This window comes from Crotalus tigris, unplaced genomic scaffold (assembly GCF_016545835.1).
Source record: "Crotalus tigris isolate CLP2741 ecotype Arizona unplaced genomic scaffold, ASM1654583v1 scf7180000019137.2069052, whole genome shotgun sequence".
NCBI lineage: Eukaryota > Metazoa > Chordata > Lepidosauria > Squamata > Viperidae > Crotalus > Crotalus tigris.
Window position 1 is genome coordinate 1,328,964 of NW_024097395.1, and position 18,808 is coordinate 1,347,771.

Here is an 18,808-nt window from a genome sequence, read left to right on the forward strand (position 1 = left end):
ATGTAAACTTATTTTACTCCTGAAGGCAGATGATATATTCAGACTTTTTTCTTACAATGCTCCTGTAGGTGCCAGACTATGTCACAGTCATCAAGCAGCCAATGGATCTTTCAACCATTATTTCAAAAATTGATCTCCACCAGTATCTGTCTGCCAAAGATTATCTAAAAGATATTGACCTTATCTGTAGCAATGCATTAGAGTACAATCCTGATAGAGATCCTGGAGGTAAGCCTTAGTATTAATGTATAAGCAAACTGTTATACAGGTAGTCCTCAACTTAACAATCACAATTAAGCTCAAAATTTCTGTTGCTAAGTGAGACAGTTGTTACGTGAATTTTGCCCCATTTTTTTTTACTTTTCTAGCCGTAGTTAAGTGAATCTGGCTTCCCTATTGACTCTGCTTGGCAGAAGGTCACAGAAAATGATCACATGGTCTTGAGATGCTGCAACAGTTGTAAATGTGTGAAACACTTTTTCAGTGCTATTGTAACATCGAATTGTCACTAAACAAGCTTTGTAAGTCAAGGACCACCTGTATATTACGTTAAATAATCAGATGTTTTAAAAGCCTGCTGTACCCAACTTGTTCTCTTATCAAATTAAAAAAGACATTAAGAGTAGTGTAACTTGAAGCCTAAATGGTGCTATTAAAAGGTATTAAACTTCATATTAACCATTTATTAAACTTTTACCAGACCTTTCTGTGGAACTATTAACTTCATAACAAAGTATTTTCTTATGTATTTGTTTTAGATCGTTTGATTAGGCATAGAGCCTGTTTTCTCAAAGATACAGCCTATGCTATGATAAAGGAAGAAATGGATGAAAATTTTGAACAACTTTGTGAAGAAATTCAGGAATCACGCAAAAAGAGAGGTGGGTTTTCTCACAATTTGGCACATTAAAAAGTTGCAGAATGATTTTAACACGATTATGTTGTATAATAATATATAGCATAACTGTAATTGGAACAGAGAGAATATACCTGTGCATATTCTGTGTATAAGAAGCATTTTATTTCAGGCTAGAAGACTTAAAGTTGTATCAATAGCAGTAGCACTTAGACTTCTATACTGCTTCACAGTGCTTTACAGCACTCTCTAAGCAGTTTACAGGGTCAATATATTGCCCCAACAGTCAGGCTCCTCATTTTACCGACTATGGAAGGCTGAGTCAACCTTATGCTGGTGAGAATCAAACTGCTGGCAGTCGGCAGAATACTGCATTCTAACCACTGTGCCATCACGGTATCAGATGCCTCTCTGCCAGAATTCCTTTCTTTAGAAATGTGGCATCATCCCCAAATGTATTTGTACACAACCTATTAGAGTAGTTTAACAAGGGTAAAGGATTCTTACAATCTATTGTTACTTTTAAAGGTTGCAGTTCTTCAAAATATGCTCCATCCTATTACCATGTCATGCCAAAGCAAAATACCACACTGCAGGATAAGAAATTGGATTCTGAATGTGGTGACAAGATTAAAAGCCCACCAACACCTCTGGATTCTAGTTCTCCTTTCATTCATAATGGTAAGTGCTGATTGATCTGGTCTTGCATTGCAAGTCAAGAATGGGTGCGCTTGAATTTTCTCTTGAACTATTTCTACTAAGCACTAATTTAGTGGATCGTTCATTCTCTGGTTCCTTAACCCTATAAATAGAGGATGCATAAAAATTTTGTGTAAACCACATCTCATATCCTACTGATGCCACTCTGCAATTGTTTTACTATTTAGCCACATTGCAAACAAACAAACAAAAAAAACAACGATTACTGCATTGCTTTCTTCTGGCTTCTTTCTTAAAATGCTGTCCTTTTTTGCTATGTGAATAATTTGAGAAATGAAGTAGGCCATTAGATCCTGCAGAAAACTTTTTTTTTTTTTTTTTTTTTTTTATTAAAAGTTTTATAAATTTTACAAAAAAAACAAAAACAATACAGAACAAAAAACAACATATACAAAAGAAAAAAAAATTAAACAATACATATAAAAAAAACCCCCACCCCACACCCCTCCCAAAAACCCTCCCTTCCCCCCCCCCTGAGCTTCCCAGAGCAGAATATAGGCTTAAGAAATAATAAAAAAAATAAAAAAAATAAAATAAAAATTAAATTAAAAACTTTATATTTATATATATAAAAAAGATATCTATAATATATATAAAAATAAAACTTATGAAAAAGCTATATAATATTTTTGTATACCCAATCTAAATTGTATAAATTTTATCCATTTGTCCCAGATAGCAAAAAACTTCTCTTGCGTTTGTTGCTTTAAGAAAGCCGAAATCTTTGCCATTTCTGCCAGATAAGCTACTTTAAAAAACCATTCCTGCAATGTAGGCAAAGATTCCTTCTTCCAATATTGTCCAACTAACAGCCTCGCGGCTGTAATCAAGTTTAACATCAATACAACCTCCTTTGTATCACAATCTGTAACAATACCTAACAAAAATAATTGCGGAGTAAATTTTACCCTCCTTCTAAAAATTCTCTGGATATTCCACCATATTTTGATCCAAAATGCTTTTATCTCTCTACATGACCACCAAATATGATAATAGGAAGCCTCCTTATAACCACATCTCCAACATTTAGGTTGCACGTCAGGGTACATGTAAGACATTTTTTGTGGATCAAGGTGCCATCTATAAAACATTTTATAAAAATTCTCCCTTAGATTCTGTGCTTGAGTAAATTTGACATTTCTCACCCAAATAGTTTCCCAGGTGTCCAATGAAACTGGCTCACCAAAGTTCTGCGCCCATCTAATCATACAATCTTTAATTAGTTCCGTTTCTGAGTCCAATTCAACTAAAACCCCATAAATTCTCTTAATGTGGGTTTGTCTTTGATCCTTCAGTTGCTTAATAAGATTTTCATCTTCTCTAAGAAAACCCACCTTACAATCCATCTTCCATCTATCTAGTAGTTGCCTATATTGGAACCAAGAATAAGTAAAATTTTCTTGTGCTAATTCTTCCCGTGATTTTAATTGCCAGTTTTGTCCATCCCATTTAAGTAACTGTCTGTAAGACACCATATCCATTTTAACCCCTCTTTTTATTCCTTCTATCGCATGCCAAGGTATAGCCCATAATGGTACTTTAAAATCACTTTTATAATATTTTCTCCAAATCCTAAGTAAAGAAATTCTTAAAATATGAGATTTAAAAGCCCAATCTATTTTTTTATTAAATATTAAATAGGCATGCCACCCATAAAGTAAATCCCATCCCTCTAGATAAAGTATCTCAGAATTTGTCAAATTTACCCAGTCACTAATTAATGTTAAAACCACCGCATCATAATATAATTTCAAATTTGGTACCTTGAGTCCACCCCTCTCACGGAAGTCTTGCATAATTTTGAACTTAACCCTTGGTTTTTTCCCTGCCCAAATAAATTTATTGAGACCCTTCTGCCACTCATTTAAATTAATCTCATTTTTCAAAATTGGTAACATTTGAAACAAAAAAAGAAACTTGGGTAGAATATTCATTTTTATCACTGCAATTCTTCCCATGAGGGATAATTGCAGCTTTTCCCAATTCTTCAAGTCTTTCTGTACCCCGACCCACAACCTTTCATAATTATTTTTAAATAGTTTTGCATTAGAAACAGACAGCATCACCCCCAAATATTTTACCTTATTAACAATCTCAAAACCCGTCGAGTTAACCAAAATCTGCTTCTCCTGACTCGACAAATTTTTAGGTAAAATTTTAGTCTTATTTACATTAATCTTAAAACCCGAGACCAAACCATAATGGTGAATCAACTGTAATAAGTTTACTACAGAATAATCAGGTTGCGACAAAGTAACAACCAAGTCATCCGCAAAAGCTCTCAACTTATATTCTTTTTTATTAACATATATTCCTTTAATTTCCTGAGACTCTCGAATTTTAATCAATAATATTTCCAATGTTAAAACAAACAACAATGGCGATAAAGGACACCCCTGTCTAGTACCTTTCTCTATTGTGAAAACCTCCGACAAACCTCCATTAACAATAAGTTGTGCTGTTTGTTTTTGATATATTACCTTAAGGGCTTGTAATATGTTTTCACCAAAATTCATTTCTTCCATTACTCTTAGCATAAAATGCCAATTCAGTTGGTCAAATGCTTTTTCAGCATCTAAAAATATGAGCCCTGCAGGAACTTGGTTGTTCTTATCTAAGTATTCTAATAAGTTAATAATTTGTCTAACATTGTTTTTCATATACCTTCCTGTTATAAACCCTGATTGATCTTTATGCACAAGATGATGCACCACCCTCATAAGCCTATTTACCAAAATTTTTACAAATATCTTATAATCCACGTTTAAAAGAGATATAGGCCTATAGTTTTTTGGTAAAGTAAGATCTTGATCCTCCTTTGGAATCAATGATATAAAAGCACTACGCCATGAAGGAGGAATCTCTAAACCCTGTAAGATACCATTAAAAAGATCATTTAATGGTTGAATCATCTCCTCCATTAAAGCTTTATAATAAACAGCTGTTAACCCATCCGTACCCGGTGCTTTCCCTAATTTCAATTGTTGAATTGCTGAGGCGATTTCCTCCTTAGTAATTAAACCATTAATTTCATATTTCTGATCCTCAGTCAGTTTAGGAAAACTTGCCTCAGCTAAATATTTATTTATATCTAACAGTTGTACATTAGTAGATTTGTATAGGTTTTGATAATAATCCAAAAAAGATTTTTTAATTAATTCCTTCTGAGAAACTAGTTTACCCTTATAATTTATTTTCTCTATTATTCTCAGTCTCTGTTTCTTTCTTAATTGATAAGCCAACCATCTCCCCGGCTTATTAGCATTACAAAATGTATTTTGTTTCATAAATAATAAATTGGTTGCAGCTTGATCTGCTATCAACATATTAAATTGTGACCTTAATAACTTTACAGATTCTTTAGTGCTTTCATCAGAAGGATTTAGAATCAAAGCCCTTTCTTTTAATTTAATTTCATCTTCAAGTTCTCTACGTTTCTGAATCTGATTTCGCTTATAAAAATTATTCATTTTTATCAAAACACCGCGCATAAATGCTTTACCTGCATCCCATACCATTGACATTGAAGTCCCCTTGTACATATTCAAAGCAAAATAGTCCTTTAAACACTCCTTTAGTTTTTGAACATTCTTCTCTTGTCTAAACAAATTTTCATTAACTCTCCAGGATCTTCTTTCCTCTTTCTCTTGAATCAACTCCATCCAAACTGGACTATGATCCGTCAGTGATCTAGGAAAAATCTTTACATTCTTTACTTTATTATACAAATCCGTGGTAATCAAGAAAAAGTCAATTCTTGAAAAAGATTGGTGTCTGTCAGAAAAAAAAGTAAAGTCTCTCTCCTCTTGATTACGTTCCCGCCAATAGTCCCTTAATTCCCAGTCTTCTTTCATATCAAAAAAGGCTTTAGGTAGCCTTGCTTGTTTAAGAAAAGGAGAGGAACCTTTCTTATCCCTTTGTGTATCTAAGACACCATTCCAATCACCCATTAATACCACTGATCTATAATCAAGCAAAGTTATTTTTTGGTGTAACTGTTTATAAAATTGTTCCTGTTGTTGATTTGGAGCATAAAGTCCAACTATAAGTACTTTCTTACCATAAATACCAAGTTCAATCATCACATATCTCCCCTGGGGATCTGATTCTACCAGACAAGCTGGCAGGTTTTGTTTGACATATATAACAACTCCCCCTTTCTTCCCAGGTGCAGGAGATATAAAATGAGATCCCAAACGAGCATTAACTAAATATTTCTGATCTTTAAGTAGAATATGAGTTTCCTGTAAACAAATAACATCATTGGTATGTTGTTTCAAATAATAAAAGATTTTTTTCCGTTTCTGAGGAGAATTCAATCCATTAACATTCCAGGTCAAAAACTTTGCCATCTCCCTTGGCACGCAGCCTGGAGAAGACACCATCAAACTCTGACAGAGCTGCGTGTGTTGCATAACTCTTGGGTCTTGCTCCTCCCACCGGCGGTGATGCACTTCCAGGAGAATTCTCTTTGGGCTCTTTTTTACGTTGCTCTTTCTCTTTACGCTTATAAGCTGCACGAGTCATCCTCTGCTCTTTAGCCTCCGTTTGGCGTTGCTTTGCCACTTCTATCATCCCTGCGGAAACCAAATCTAGTGCCTCAGATTGCTGCTCAGGTTCCTTAGCACTCAAAGATTTCCGACCAGATGAAGTTGAGCCTGCACTCAGGACCGAAGTATAGAAATCTCTAGCTTTGTCAACTGTGTTCAATCTGTAACGTGTCCCAGCATGGCTCAAAACGATACCCATCGGAATTTCCCATCTGAATGGCATCGATCTAGCTTTAAGCTCATTGGTTAAAAAAGCAAAGTCTTTCCTACTTCTTAAAATTTTAGATGGGATTTCCTTTAGAATGATGACATCTTGGGCGGCAATCTGAAATCTTTTGTTGTAAAAAGCTTGTATAATCTCATTCCGCAGGGACTTCTTTGTAAAGTAAATCACCACATCTCTGGGCAAATTCTTCTGCTTAGCAATCCAGGAGTTGAGTCTATAAATTTTTTCTACTTCTCTCTGTAATTCTCCTTTATCCATATCCAAAGCCAGCGCCAGATCACTAAGAACCACCTCCATCAAATCTTGATTCATATCTTCCTTGAGGCCTCTAATCCTCAGAGCATACTCCATTTGTCTGTATTGAAACATCAAAATATCTTCTTGTGAGGAGTCCACCTTCCTTTCCACGTCTTGAATTTTGTCATCTAAAGAGTCAACTTTGTCTTCCACTTCCTCAAGCCTTGCATCGAGCTTAACCACCACAGTAGCCAAACCTGAAACAGCTGCCAGTATATCTTGTCGTAATTCATTATTATTTTCTTGCAATTTAGACTTTATCCCCGTTATCTCTTCTTTGAGATCAGATTTAATTTCTGATTTAATCTGTGAAACAAATTGAGTCATTTCCTCTCTCATTTGAACTACAATCTCTCCCATTATGCCTCTAACCTCTTGCACTGAAAGTCCAGGTAGAGGAGGGGAGGGTGGTGGCTGAGCCGGTGGTGCATGTTTAGATTGTTGTTGTAGCTGTGCAGTGGAAGTTATAGGAGAAGAAATAACCTTGGGTACTGAGGAAGGCTGCTGCCTCTTTGAAGCCATTTTAAAAAGCACAATTGTCACTTCCCTTTCCCCTCCAGCCAAAAAGGGAGGAGGAAAAAAAGAAAAAAAGAATTTTTAAAAAGAGACAAACTATAATCATTAAAAGTCCAGAATAAATCCCAAGAATAAGTAATAAAAGAGCAAACAATTCAAAAAAAAAAAAATTCTAAGCCAAAAGCAAAAGCAAAAGCAAAAAACAATCCTTAAAAAGGGAAAGTAAAACAAAAGAGAAAGGAAAAAAAAACTCCGACACTTTCAAAACGCCATCTTAAGTCCTTTCACTAGTATAACAAAGAAAAGGAGGAAAAATAGTAAAAATCAAAAGATAAAAAAATAAACACCTAAAATATAAGAAAAAGTCCTTTAAACTGCTCCGTCCGTTTAAAAATTACTCACCAAAATGCTGTAAACACGGAGATAGAAGCGGCGGTTTCTTTTGCTTCCAAGGAAGCAAAAACAGCTGGGAGGCGGAGATCAGCAAGAGCTCCGAGGGAACACTCCTTTCACCCCCTCTAGAAATAAATCCAGAGGGGGTTCAGGGGTTCTACCTCTACTCTTGCGTTCTCTATCCCTTCCCTTTGCCCGGGAAGGGATTTCCGAGCCGCGGGCCAGCTGATGCGCGCTGCGCTCCGCGGCTCTGACACTTCCCCAGCTGGACGGCTAAAAGCTAGCCGCCATCGCCGTCGCCTCCCACCGGAAGCTCCCCCTGCAGAAAACTTTTAAGTTGTTTCTCCCAATAAACATTTTATAATTTCGTTGCTGGTAGATTGTGCTTCCTCCCAAACAACCCATTTCTCAAATATTTGTATACTTGGAAAACGTACAGGTAGTCCTCAACTTTTGACCACAATTGAGCCCAAAGTTTCTGTTGCTAAGTGAGACAGATAGTAAGTGAGTTTTGCCCCATTTTATTACTTGCCACAGTGGTTAAGTGAACCACTGAAGTTGTTAAGTTGGTTACACGGTTGTTAAGTGAAGCTGGCTTCCCCTTTGACTTTGCTTGTCAGAAGGTTGCCAAAGGGGATCACATGACACCCTGGGACACTGAAACAGTCATAAGTGTGAAAAACGGTCCTAAGTCAGTTTTTTCAGTGCCGTTGTAACTTTGAACGGTCACTAAATAGACTGTTGTAAGTCGAGGACTCCTGTATATACCTGATCTTAAACTAAAAAGCTGAGAAACAGTGTATAAGTGGAATGTATCTGGTTCCTTCAGATAATGCAAAAGCGGTCTTTAGCATCCCTTCCATTTTTTTTTTATCAGGTTTTCAACATCTCTGTTTTCTGCTGGTTGGATGTCATACTCCAGTGGGAAAAAAGTTCAACCCCGTTCTCACCCCCTGCTAAGACCTCATGGCAAAAGAGCAGGGCCCCTTAGGCCTCAAAGTGACAGCTGCACAACACTAATAGCAGCATGTCTTCAATTTCTTATTCTTACACAATGCTTGCTTATTCAGCCAAGGAAAGGCCAAGAGACTTCCAAGCTGCAAAAGAGTTTTGCAAGCAGCTGCTGCAGCAGCTAAACAACATAACCCATAGTATTCTTCTGGCAGTTGTAAAACAGTGCCATTGCACAGAATGTTCACAATAATTAGTTGCGGTCACCTTGATGAAGATTCAGGAAGGGAAACATTAACGTAACAGACTGTGTTCATATTTAGTTTGAAAAATGCATAAAAATGAATAGGAAAGCAGAAACCGTAGCTTGAGGCGCTTTCAAAAAGAGAGGATGTCTGTATATTGTTTGTTTCTTTCCTATTTTACCCTTCTTGCAAATTAACTTCTAATATATATATAAAGGAAAATGTTGAGATTCAGGTCTAGCTTCATTATAGATCTTATAGTTATATAAAACTGTTTAAACTATTACACCAGAGAAGGCAAATAGTCTTTTTATGTGCAAATTAATATGTGGATTTTTTTGCATCTGTAGTAACGTAAGTAACTTGGTGGTTTCCCACAGTACTCCTCAAACTTGTTCTGAATATGTTAATTTTAAGTGAAAGAAAAACTAGTGAATTTGATTGTATTTTTAATGTAGCCTTATCGAAGAGAAGACTAAGAAGAAAGAGTCGATGGTGCCTGGGCAACCTAGCAAAGCGGAAAAAGACTTTGCATTTCAATAAGGAGAACAAAGCTCCAGGAGAAGAGCCAGATGAAGGGGAGAGCGATGGAGAAGAATGTATGGAAAATAATAACTCCAGTATGGAGCAGACTGAAGTTGAAATAACACAGACATCTCTAGATGACTCTGAAGATGTGCCTCCAAAGCAGCATATCAGTATATCTGATGCAGAAAATGAGCTCGTCATTCACAGTGATGTTAAGTGTAAATTTGACAAGACCAACAAGGATGCAGAACTTTCAGAACCAAAAAAAGCATGCAACGGTGATGCAACAGAACATTCACTAGATAGGGATGCTAATGGTGAGTAGAAAGTTGTCAAAATATACTTTAGGGCAGTAGTCCCCAACCTTTCTGGCTCCAGGGCCGAGGATAGCTTTGCACATGCAATCTAGATTCCATGCATGCACAGATGAAGCTCCGTGTCTTCGCCCGCTGCTTGTGTGGCCTGGTTCCCATCAGGCTGCGGATCAGTACTGGTCTGCAGACCCGGGGTTGGAGACCCCTGCTTTAGGGGGAGTGTTTAATTCTACCTCACGTTCTCTTAAATACTGAAGCGCTCTCTCCATTTTAATAATTCTGCCAGCTAAGTTTAAATTCACATTGCAATGCCAGGCTAACAGTATTAGTTAATTAGTTTTATTCAGTGACTTTGTGATTATTCCAGGGCCATTAGAATTATATTGCTATACTTAATGTTTTGTTTGTGGGATAGTCTCTTGGAGTTGCATAAAAAGAAAAAAAAATAGTTCCAGTATTCTGAAATCTTTTGGTTTGTGATGATTTTATTGCATGTATGACAACCAAAATCTCTACATGTGGCCCACCTAGGTAGAAGACCTTCCCCTCAAAACTGCTAATACAGAAACCAACACCTGAATCCTTGAAAAGAAAGCCTTGGGAAAGTAAGGGCACTTTCAGTTGGGAAACCCTAATATCCCATTTGTGGACTATAGAACAGGGGTCCCTAACCTGTAGGCCATAGCCCACTACTGGGCCATGGTCTATTGGCCACTGAGCTGCGGGACAGGCTGGCTAGCGCCTGTGAGCATGCGCAAACAGGGCTGCTAGCGCTGTGCGGGTTGTGCAGCCCGTTTGCACAAGTGTACGGGGCTAGCGGCGGCTGCTAGCACCTGCACACTTACACAAAGGGGGCCGCTAGCACCATGTGAGTGTGCACGACCCTGTTTCCGTACATCTGTGCACATGCAAATTTTCCAGCTGCTCCCTTTTCCTCTGGGCCGCCAGCATGAAAAGGTTGGTGACCTCTGCTGTAGAACACTCGCTTTAGTGAAATTTAGCAGTACAGAGGGCAGATTTTGATGTCAAGATTTTAAGAAAGGGTGTCAAAATAGGTATCCCAGCAGCTTCTTGATTCATGTGATCTGCAACTTTGCCTTTCTAAAACTGTGTATTTTTCAGTATATATCACAATGACATCAAGTGACCTCTTGTGGTTTCCTAGAAGGTCTGTAGGCCAAGATGTAACACTGATCTTTCAGTGTTTTCCACCCATAATAAGATAAGGTGAATCATCTCAACAATTGATGTGACGTATATATTTTTAGGCTTCAAATGGGCTATTTTGAAATATAGATTACTAGGCAGACTAAAATTCTATAGCAGTGGTTCTCAACCTGTGGGTTGGGACCCCATTTGGGGTCGAACGACCATTTCACGGGGGTCGCCAAACAAGGCTGTCCGCCATTTTTCCCCCTTTTCTTTGACCACGCCCCTGGCACCCGGTGATGTATAAGTAGTTGGGGGTCACCACAATATGGGGAACTGTATTATGGGGTCGCGGCATTAGAAAGGTTGAGAACCACTGTTCTATAGGTACGCTACCGCTAGATAACTACTTATAAGTGCCACAAGGCTTATTTTGTTTATTTACTGTATATTTTTCACATCATCTAGCAGCAATAAATCCTAGTTTTCCTTTTATTATTCTAGATATATGCATGCTTCGTATGACCCGTGCAAGGCGTTCACAGGTAGAGCAGCAGCACCTCATAAATGTTGAGAAAGCCATGGAAATTCTGTCAGAGCAAACACCACCACTCACAGTGGATCAAGACAAGCTGAATGTACGTTTTAGAGGGAACCTGTTACTGAACTGGCATTCTTCCTTCTCCATTATTTTTTTTTGGGGTATCTTAATATAGTGTACACCTGAGTGTAGAATGTCTTGCCTTCTCTTGTTGAGCATGGGGATGGATGGGTCTTATTTTTTCCCAAATAATTTATAGTGTTAAATCTGCTAAGTATTACATTGCTATTAGATCATAGTTTCTAATACTCATAAACAGAGTATAAATTATGCTATTTATTTTCTATACAGAGACACTTTCCAGTTCAGTGAATTGAAATGTGTTTGCACTCAAACCAAAAGAATATTTTGGAGGTTACAAACTAATATGTTAAACAGTTAAATAGTTTTGCAAAAGGAGAGCAGACAAAATAACTCAGGTTTACAAATAGCTCCACTATTTTATTTTTAAAATATCCTTTTATTCCATATAGGCAATTGGTCCTATGTTTGGGATATGCCAACTCGCAAAATATTCATGTGTTTTAATGTTGACAATTGGCTTATCATGAGTGATGCATTTTTCATGGTTTTTGGTTAAAAATTAAAGATCTGTTTATCCACAAGTAGACTTATCTAATATATACAAAATATACGTTTTAAAAACGTACTCTACATATTGCTCATAAGCCTGTTCACACATAGAACAAACCCATGGGGAGGGGGCTGCACAGTATTTTGGCATTTAAAATTCTTACTTATCTGCAAGTACATACTGAATGTATGGAATGCATAGCCAGGCTCCTGGCAGAAAATTATTTAATAAATGCTTGATCTTATTTGAAGGAATAAATAGTAGTACTCTGTTTCCCCCAGAAATTACTAAATATGGTTATTGAGAAAAGCGGTGACTACACTATTCTTGAGTTGGAGAAACTCTATGCCTTACTCAGTCAGTGTATTTATCGACATCGTGGAGACTATGACAAAAGCAAATTGATTGAGGTACAGTATTTTGCATGAATGTGATCTAGTGACAATTTAAGTCTGCAGCTGATTATATTACTAGCACTGTCTCATAGTAGATATCAAAGTTTGTATTGTGTTTTATTGCAGCTCTGCTCTTCTACTAGTGCAGTGATGGTGAACTTTTTAGAGACTGAGTACCCAAACTGCAACCCAAAACCCACTTATGCATCATTGGGTGCTGGGTGGGTATGGCCCTTTGGCTGAGTGTGACCAATTGGGTGGGTGTGGCTCATTGGGTGGGCGTGGCTGCAGTGGTAACTGCAGACTGGGTGGGACTAAAAAGTTCAATCAATCACTTCCAACTTTGCAAAATCTTTTTTTTTTCCTGCGAGAAGTTGAAATTGATTGATTGATTGAACCTTTTTTTTTATTTTTTTGCACACGGCAGCAGAGGCCTAAAGCGAAAAGGTTTCATAAAACCCAGCTGAAGGCCTAGGACTGGGGCGACAGTGCACATGCCCACAGAGAGGGCTCTCAGTGCCGCCTCTGGCACTCATGCCATAAGTTCACCACCACTGTACTATAGGGCTGTCGTTTGGGGAAAAAGTCAAAAGAGTAATTATACATTTGCATTTATTGGGACATGTGATTCCAAGTTTTGTCACTTTACATTTGGGGCAAGCAAGCTTCATTGTGCTTTTTACAATCTATAAACATCTTGTTGGCTCTCTTGTATTTGCATATATTTTGTTTCCCTGTGTGGTGAGCTATTCTATAGCAGTTTGGTATTCGTTAAGCCTTCGCTATAACAAACTATCTTCAGCTTTAAATCATTACTGACAGCTGATGCCTTTAAATGAGATCGCCTTATATCAGGGGTCCCCAACCCCCGGGCTGCAGTCCACTTCTGGGCCATGACCTGTTTGGAACCTGGCAGCTCATGGTGGGTGCTTGTGCACACAGCTCCGCTCGTGCAAGCGGCGGTAATTTCAATTCATTCTCGCCTGCCATTCACACAAATGGAGCTGTTCATGTGTGTACACTTGCCACTCACATGGAACTATCTCCCCGGATCCCTCACCCCATGCTGGGACACCAAGGCGGAAAGGTTGGGGAGTGCTGCTTTATATCTTATTCCTCTGTGTAATATTTCATCAACGTATCTAAATATTTAAAACATATGTGCAATTCATTATAAGGAAAAATGTTTTGAATACATCTTTAGGCGCAAACCAATAGTTTATGAAAAAAAACATCAATGCATGGTGTCAGCAACATTGTAGCGTGCTCATGAGAGATTTATCCTCCCTTTTCTGCCTTTTTTTTATTTTCTCATGTGGCTTTTGCAGCAGAATCCGAAAGGGACAAAGTTTCCAGAGAAACTGTCCTTCGGTAAGGGCTCTATAGAGGTTAATCTCTGACATAAGAGTGGAAAAGAATGGTGACCCATCCAGTACATAACTTGCATGACATAACAGAAAGTTTAGAGTTAAAATTTACCGCCTTTGGTTTAGTTATAGGCGTTAATTGGTAAAAAATGTTCTCATGGTTCGAATTTGCCTCCAAATCACGGAAACTTGGTTGATTTCTCCCAAATAATAATATTTCTTTATATCTAACTTTTCTTTTTCTCTGTTAAATGTTGAGATTTTGGAAATGGCATTGCTTTGATAGCTGAGTAGTGACTGTGAATAAATAGCAGACGGTTCATTGTTCTTTTAATATGTCAGTCCTGTCTTGTTTTGTTTCTTCCAACAAAACAGGAGCTGGAAATTTGAGCTATAGCTTGGTATCTGGCAAACAAGCCAGAGAACCATCATTCTGGCTTGTTTTAGCCAAAAGTCAGAAGAGCCACTCTGAAAATTCCATGAGTTAAGAAAAGAATCTGTCCTTGAAGGGAAATAGAAAATAATGACTGCTTGCCCCACCAAACCTGTGCAACACAAATTACAATTCAAAACTATAGTTCAACAACAGAAGGAGGTTACACAGCTAATTAAACTATGTATTCTTTTTTCCATTTTCAGGCAATGACAAGAGAAATTGCAGCCTTCAATCCATCTGAATTCATAATTTCATAATATCGTCAAACCCCTGAAATCCTATTGGAAATTAATGTGAGGTGAGACCAAATATTACATATGCACAGTAAGCTTTATCTAATGTAGCATTTCTAGATTTTTACCCATATGGAAGAGAAGCCTTAGTCTTTTAATACATTGAGAACAAGAATTAAAGAAGGCAAATGGAGGGGCCAGTGTGCCTGACAGTCATCCTACTGCATGCTTGCTTTTTCCTCTCTTGTAGAACTGAACCTCTTTAACAACTATCAGGATCCAATGAGTTTAAAAAAGAAACAGCCTAATCTGTCGTTATTTATGTGATCTTTTGAAAAATACATATTTTTTTCTGTAAATTGAATACAAATATCTTAATTTATCCCAATGATCTTTAATCAAATCATGTACATATGTTGAACTGCATGTGACGTTTTACTGTATCATCAAATTCCTTTGGAGACAAGATATTTTTGGTTCTCTTAGCTCAATTGAAATAGCATTCGTGTTTTTTTTATTGCACTAATTTTTAATGTTAATTCTGTTTGTACAAGCTTTGTAATGCTCCAAATGTTATGTAATATATAAATATGTTAAAATCTTAATGGACAAAATAAATTACTCTTGATATTAATTATAAATGGTATTTTTTTTTTCAGTTACATGTACTAGTTGCAACCGTAGCCCCAATCTCACTTGTTGAAGATTAAAATAATCACTGTTGTTTCTAGATTGGTACTGAGTAGCTCCATACTATGTGGATATGGAGATTGTGCCCATTGAGAGCCCCTCTGCATAACTGTTGACATTCCTTACAAATGCAGGTGATTTTTTTTTTATTGAAAATTTTTATAAATTTTTACAGAAAGACAAAAAAAATGACAATACAACAACAGCATAAAAGAAGAAAAAAACAAAACAAAACAACCCTTCCCCAAAACACCCACTCCCTTCCCCCCCCCCCCCCGGAGCTTCCCAGAGCAGAATATAGGCTTAATTAAAAAAAGTTAAAAAGATTATATAAAAAAAAGAGTATAACACTAATACACACACACACACACACACACACACACACACACACACACATATATATATATATATATATATATATATATATATATATATATATATATATATATGAGTTATAAAAAGGCTAAATGATATTTTTTATATCCAATTTAAATTGTATAAACTTTATCCATTTATCCCAAACAGCAAGAAATTTCTCTTGCGATTGTTCTTTTAGGAAAGTCGAAATCTTTGCCATTTCCGCCAGATAAGATACTTTAAGAAACCATTCCTGCAAAGTAGGTAAAGATTCCTTCTTCCAATATTGTCCTACTAACAGCCTTGCGGCTGTAATCAAATTCAAATACTGTAGTATCCCCAGCCCTGGTGAGTTTTCAATCACCTGCATACTACAGTACAGGTAGTCCTCAACTTACGACCACAATTGAGCCCCAAATGTATGCAAGCGAGACATTCGTTAAGTGAATTTTGTCCCATTTTAGGATCTTTCTTACCACAGCTGTTAACTGAATTACAAGAGTTGTTAAGTTAGTAACACGGTTGTTAAGTGGATGTGGTTTCACCATTGACATTGTCAGAAGGTCGCAAAAGGGCAGGGTACTGCAACTGTCATAAATATGAACCCATTGCCAAGCATCTGGATTTTGATCACAGGACCATGGGCTGCTGCGACGGTCATAAGTGTGAAAAACAGTCATGTCATTTTTTTTCAGTGCCTTTGTAACTTTGGTCAGTAAACAAACTCTTGTAAATTGAGAACTACCTGGCATGAAATGTTACTCCAGGTATTTTTTCACAGGACAAAAAAAGGAAACTCTTCTATTGCCTTCACTCTGAAATTTCCAGCTTGGAGGGTAAGGGTGTAACAGATGTGATCCCAGATGTTTTAAGGCTATGAAAGTTGCCCAGAACCATGGGAAATGCTAAAGAATCTTTGTTTTCCATTAGAACAGACATGTCAACCTTGCGACGTCACGTGATGTCGTGCGACATATCAGAGCTTTTTCTCCATTGCCAGCAATGAGGTGGGCGCGGTTTCCTGATGATGCGTCCGGCCCCTGGGCCAGTAGTTTGACACCCCTGCATTAGAACATACCTAATACTCAATTGTCTTTAATCTTCAAAATATTTCTTCAAAGTTTATTATAAACTACAGCTTCTCCTTTTGATTTTGCCCTCTGCTGCTTAACAAGAAAGGTTCATGTCCAAATTGTCTAGTTTTTTTAGTAAGCTAGGATCTGCAATATTGAATGTTAGATCAGGGAGATAAGCGTAGCAGGAGTTAGCTTTAAATGGTTTTTATAAGCTAGGTGAAATACAACTTTTAAATACAACTTTTGAGTGCATAAATCTAATTCCTCGTGTAATCTAATTGGATGAATAACTAGGAAAGTGATCTCAGGGTTGTGTGGATAGGAAAAAGAAAAGTCCGCTCCAAATGCTGTGATTTGGATGATCAAGGACGAGAAAACTGCCAGTATTGTAAAGCTTTCATCATTTAAAAAAAAAAGAAAAAGCACGGCTGAATTTGCACAATACGCTAATCCAAAGCCAAGTAAATAACCCAGCTCAGCATATTTGTGTACAGCATCCAGCTGGAGTTTGGCTTTTCTAAGTGAGCCATCACGTTTTAGCTAGACCATTCCCAATGCTTCTGGCACTGCCTTCATGTTAATTATTTAGAAAAATGTAAAATATTGATGTGTAACAGTGCAATCCAGTCTGCATCTAGAATGAACGGTGGGGTGGGTTCCTTTGTGCCACAACTGGCTTTTAGGAGTGTTCATTTTTTTCCCCAGGCACTGTTCTTTTCATATTGTATACCACCCAGAGCTTTATAAAATTTCATAAACAAATACAAAACCTGTGCAAAATACAGGACATAATTGAAATGGAGTGGCTTAGGGCAGTTCCTCCCCCCCTCCCCATTTATTGCAAACCCTGGCCTATGGTGAAACCGGACAGAGGCTTTTTGTCCTAAATGCTGGAGATCTTCAATCTGATGCTCTTCAGATGTACTATGAAAATATCTCCCAAACTGGTGCCAGAGTAATGGAGGAACCAGTGACCCACGAGCAGGGAACAGATGTCTGTGGAGATACTCAGTCATCCAGGTCATGATTGTCCCAAAGGTGCTTTTTCAAAAGGTAAATAAAGATGCTTCAGTTCTTCATGAGAAGCGAAATGTCTTCAAAGAAAAACAAAGTCCAGTTGCCTTTGGGAAAAGCACCTTAGGCAGCAACTTTTTTTCTTAATTGAAAAGGCATCATAACCTTCCACAAAAGAGGTTTTAGATGACTTGAAGTGCAAAAACACGATCGACTGCTAAACCTGGGGTGGAATCCAAGACTGATTCTCCTTTAAGAGTCGCCCAAATTTTTAAGATAAGATACAGTAACCTTTATTGTCATTTTTTACTGTTGGCACACTGGCACACATTAAAAGTGAAATTGTTGCCTGGTCTCAAAAAGTGTACACGTAACGCATGTAGACATACTATACACATACATATGTATATACCTACACCCTTACATATAAATGCATATAAATATTAAATCATTGTCCATCTTGAATACATAGTGGAAAGAGGAAGCTTGAGAGTTCACAAGGTTGATACTGTATGGAACAAAACTGTGACTGAATTGGGATGTTCTGCTTTGCATATCCCAAAGTCTCCTCCAGAAGGTAACAAGGAAAACAGGTCATGAAGAGAATGTGTAGCATCCCAGTTAATCCTGCGGACCTTGCTTGAGCATCGCTTACATGCCATGTCCTGGATAGAAGGGAAGGAACTGCCAATAACCTTTTCCGCCATCCTCACCACTCTGCACCGCCTTCCTGTTTGAGGCAGTGATGCTTCCAAACCAGACAGTAATGCAATATGACAGGATGCTCTCAATAGTCCCTCTGTAGAAAGTGGTAAGGTACCTTTACTATCATGTTTTAGTGTGGGCACACTGACACATTAAAAAATGAAATTCTGTTGCCTGATCTTAAAAGTGTACACATACAAAAACATACACATATAAGCATGCTATATACAACATATGTAAGTGGTGGCGAACCTATGGCACGGGTGCCAGAGGTGGCACTCAGAGCCCTCTCCAGGCATGCGCACCATGACCCCAGTCCTAGGCCTTGAGCTGGGTTTTATAAAACCTTTTCCCTTTAGGCCTCCGTCACTGTGTGCAAAAAAAAAAAAAAAAGTTCAGTCAATTTCAACTTCTCGCGAGAAAAAAAATCTTACAAAGTTGGAATTGATTGATTGAACTTTTTAGTCCCACCCAGTCTGCCGTTACCACCGCAGCCGCGCCTGCCCAGCACTACACGATGCATAAGCGGGTTATGGGTTGCAGTTTGGGCATTCAATCTCTAAAAGGTTTGCCATCACTGACATGTCTATACCAGGGTAGGCAACCTTGGCTCTT

At 37.7% G+C, this 18,808-nt stretch overlaps 1 protein-coding gene across 2 annotated transcripts in view; it reads left to right on the top strand.

Annotated features, from left to right (window-relative positions):
• The window catches only part of ATAD2 (ATPase family AAA domain containing 2), a 51,664-nt gene extending 36,687 nt beyond the window's left edge, over positions 1-14,977 (top strand). For both annotated transcript variants that reach the window (XM_039359808.1, XM_039359809.1), the window contains 7 exons: positions 69-228; positions 759-881; positions 1,385-1,537; positions 9,213-9,599; positions 11,250-11,383; positions 12,202-12,330; positions 14,322-14,977. In XM_039359808.1, the coding sequence (XP_039215742.1) occupies positions 69-228; positions 759-881; positions 1,385-1,537; positions 9,213-9,599; positions 11,250-11,383; positions 12,202-12,330; positions 14,322-14,375 (1,140 nt within the window). In that variant the 3' untranslated portion in view covers positions 14,376-14,977. The remainder of the gene's footprint in view (positions 1-68; positions 229-758; positions 882-1,384; positions 1,538-9,212; positions 9,600-11,249; positions 11,384-12,201; positions 12,331-14,321) is intronic.
• Positions 14,978-18,808: the final 3,831 nt, after the last annotated feature.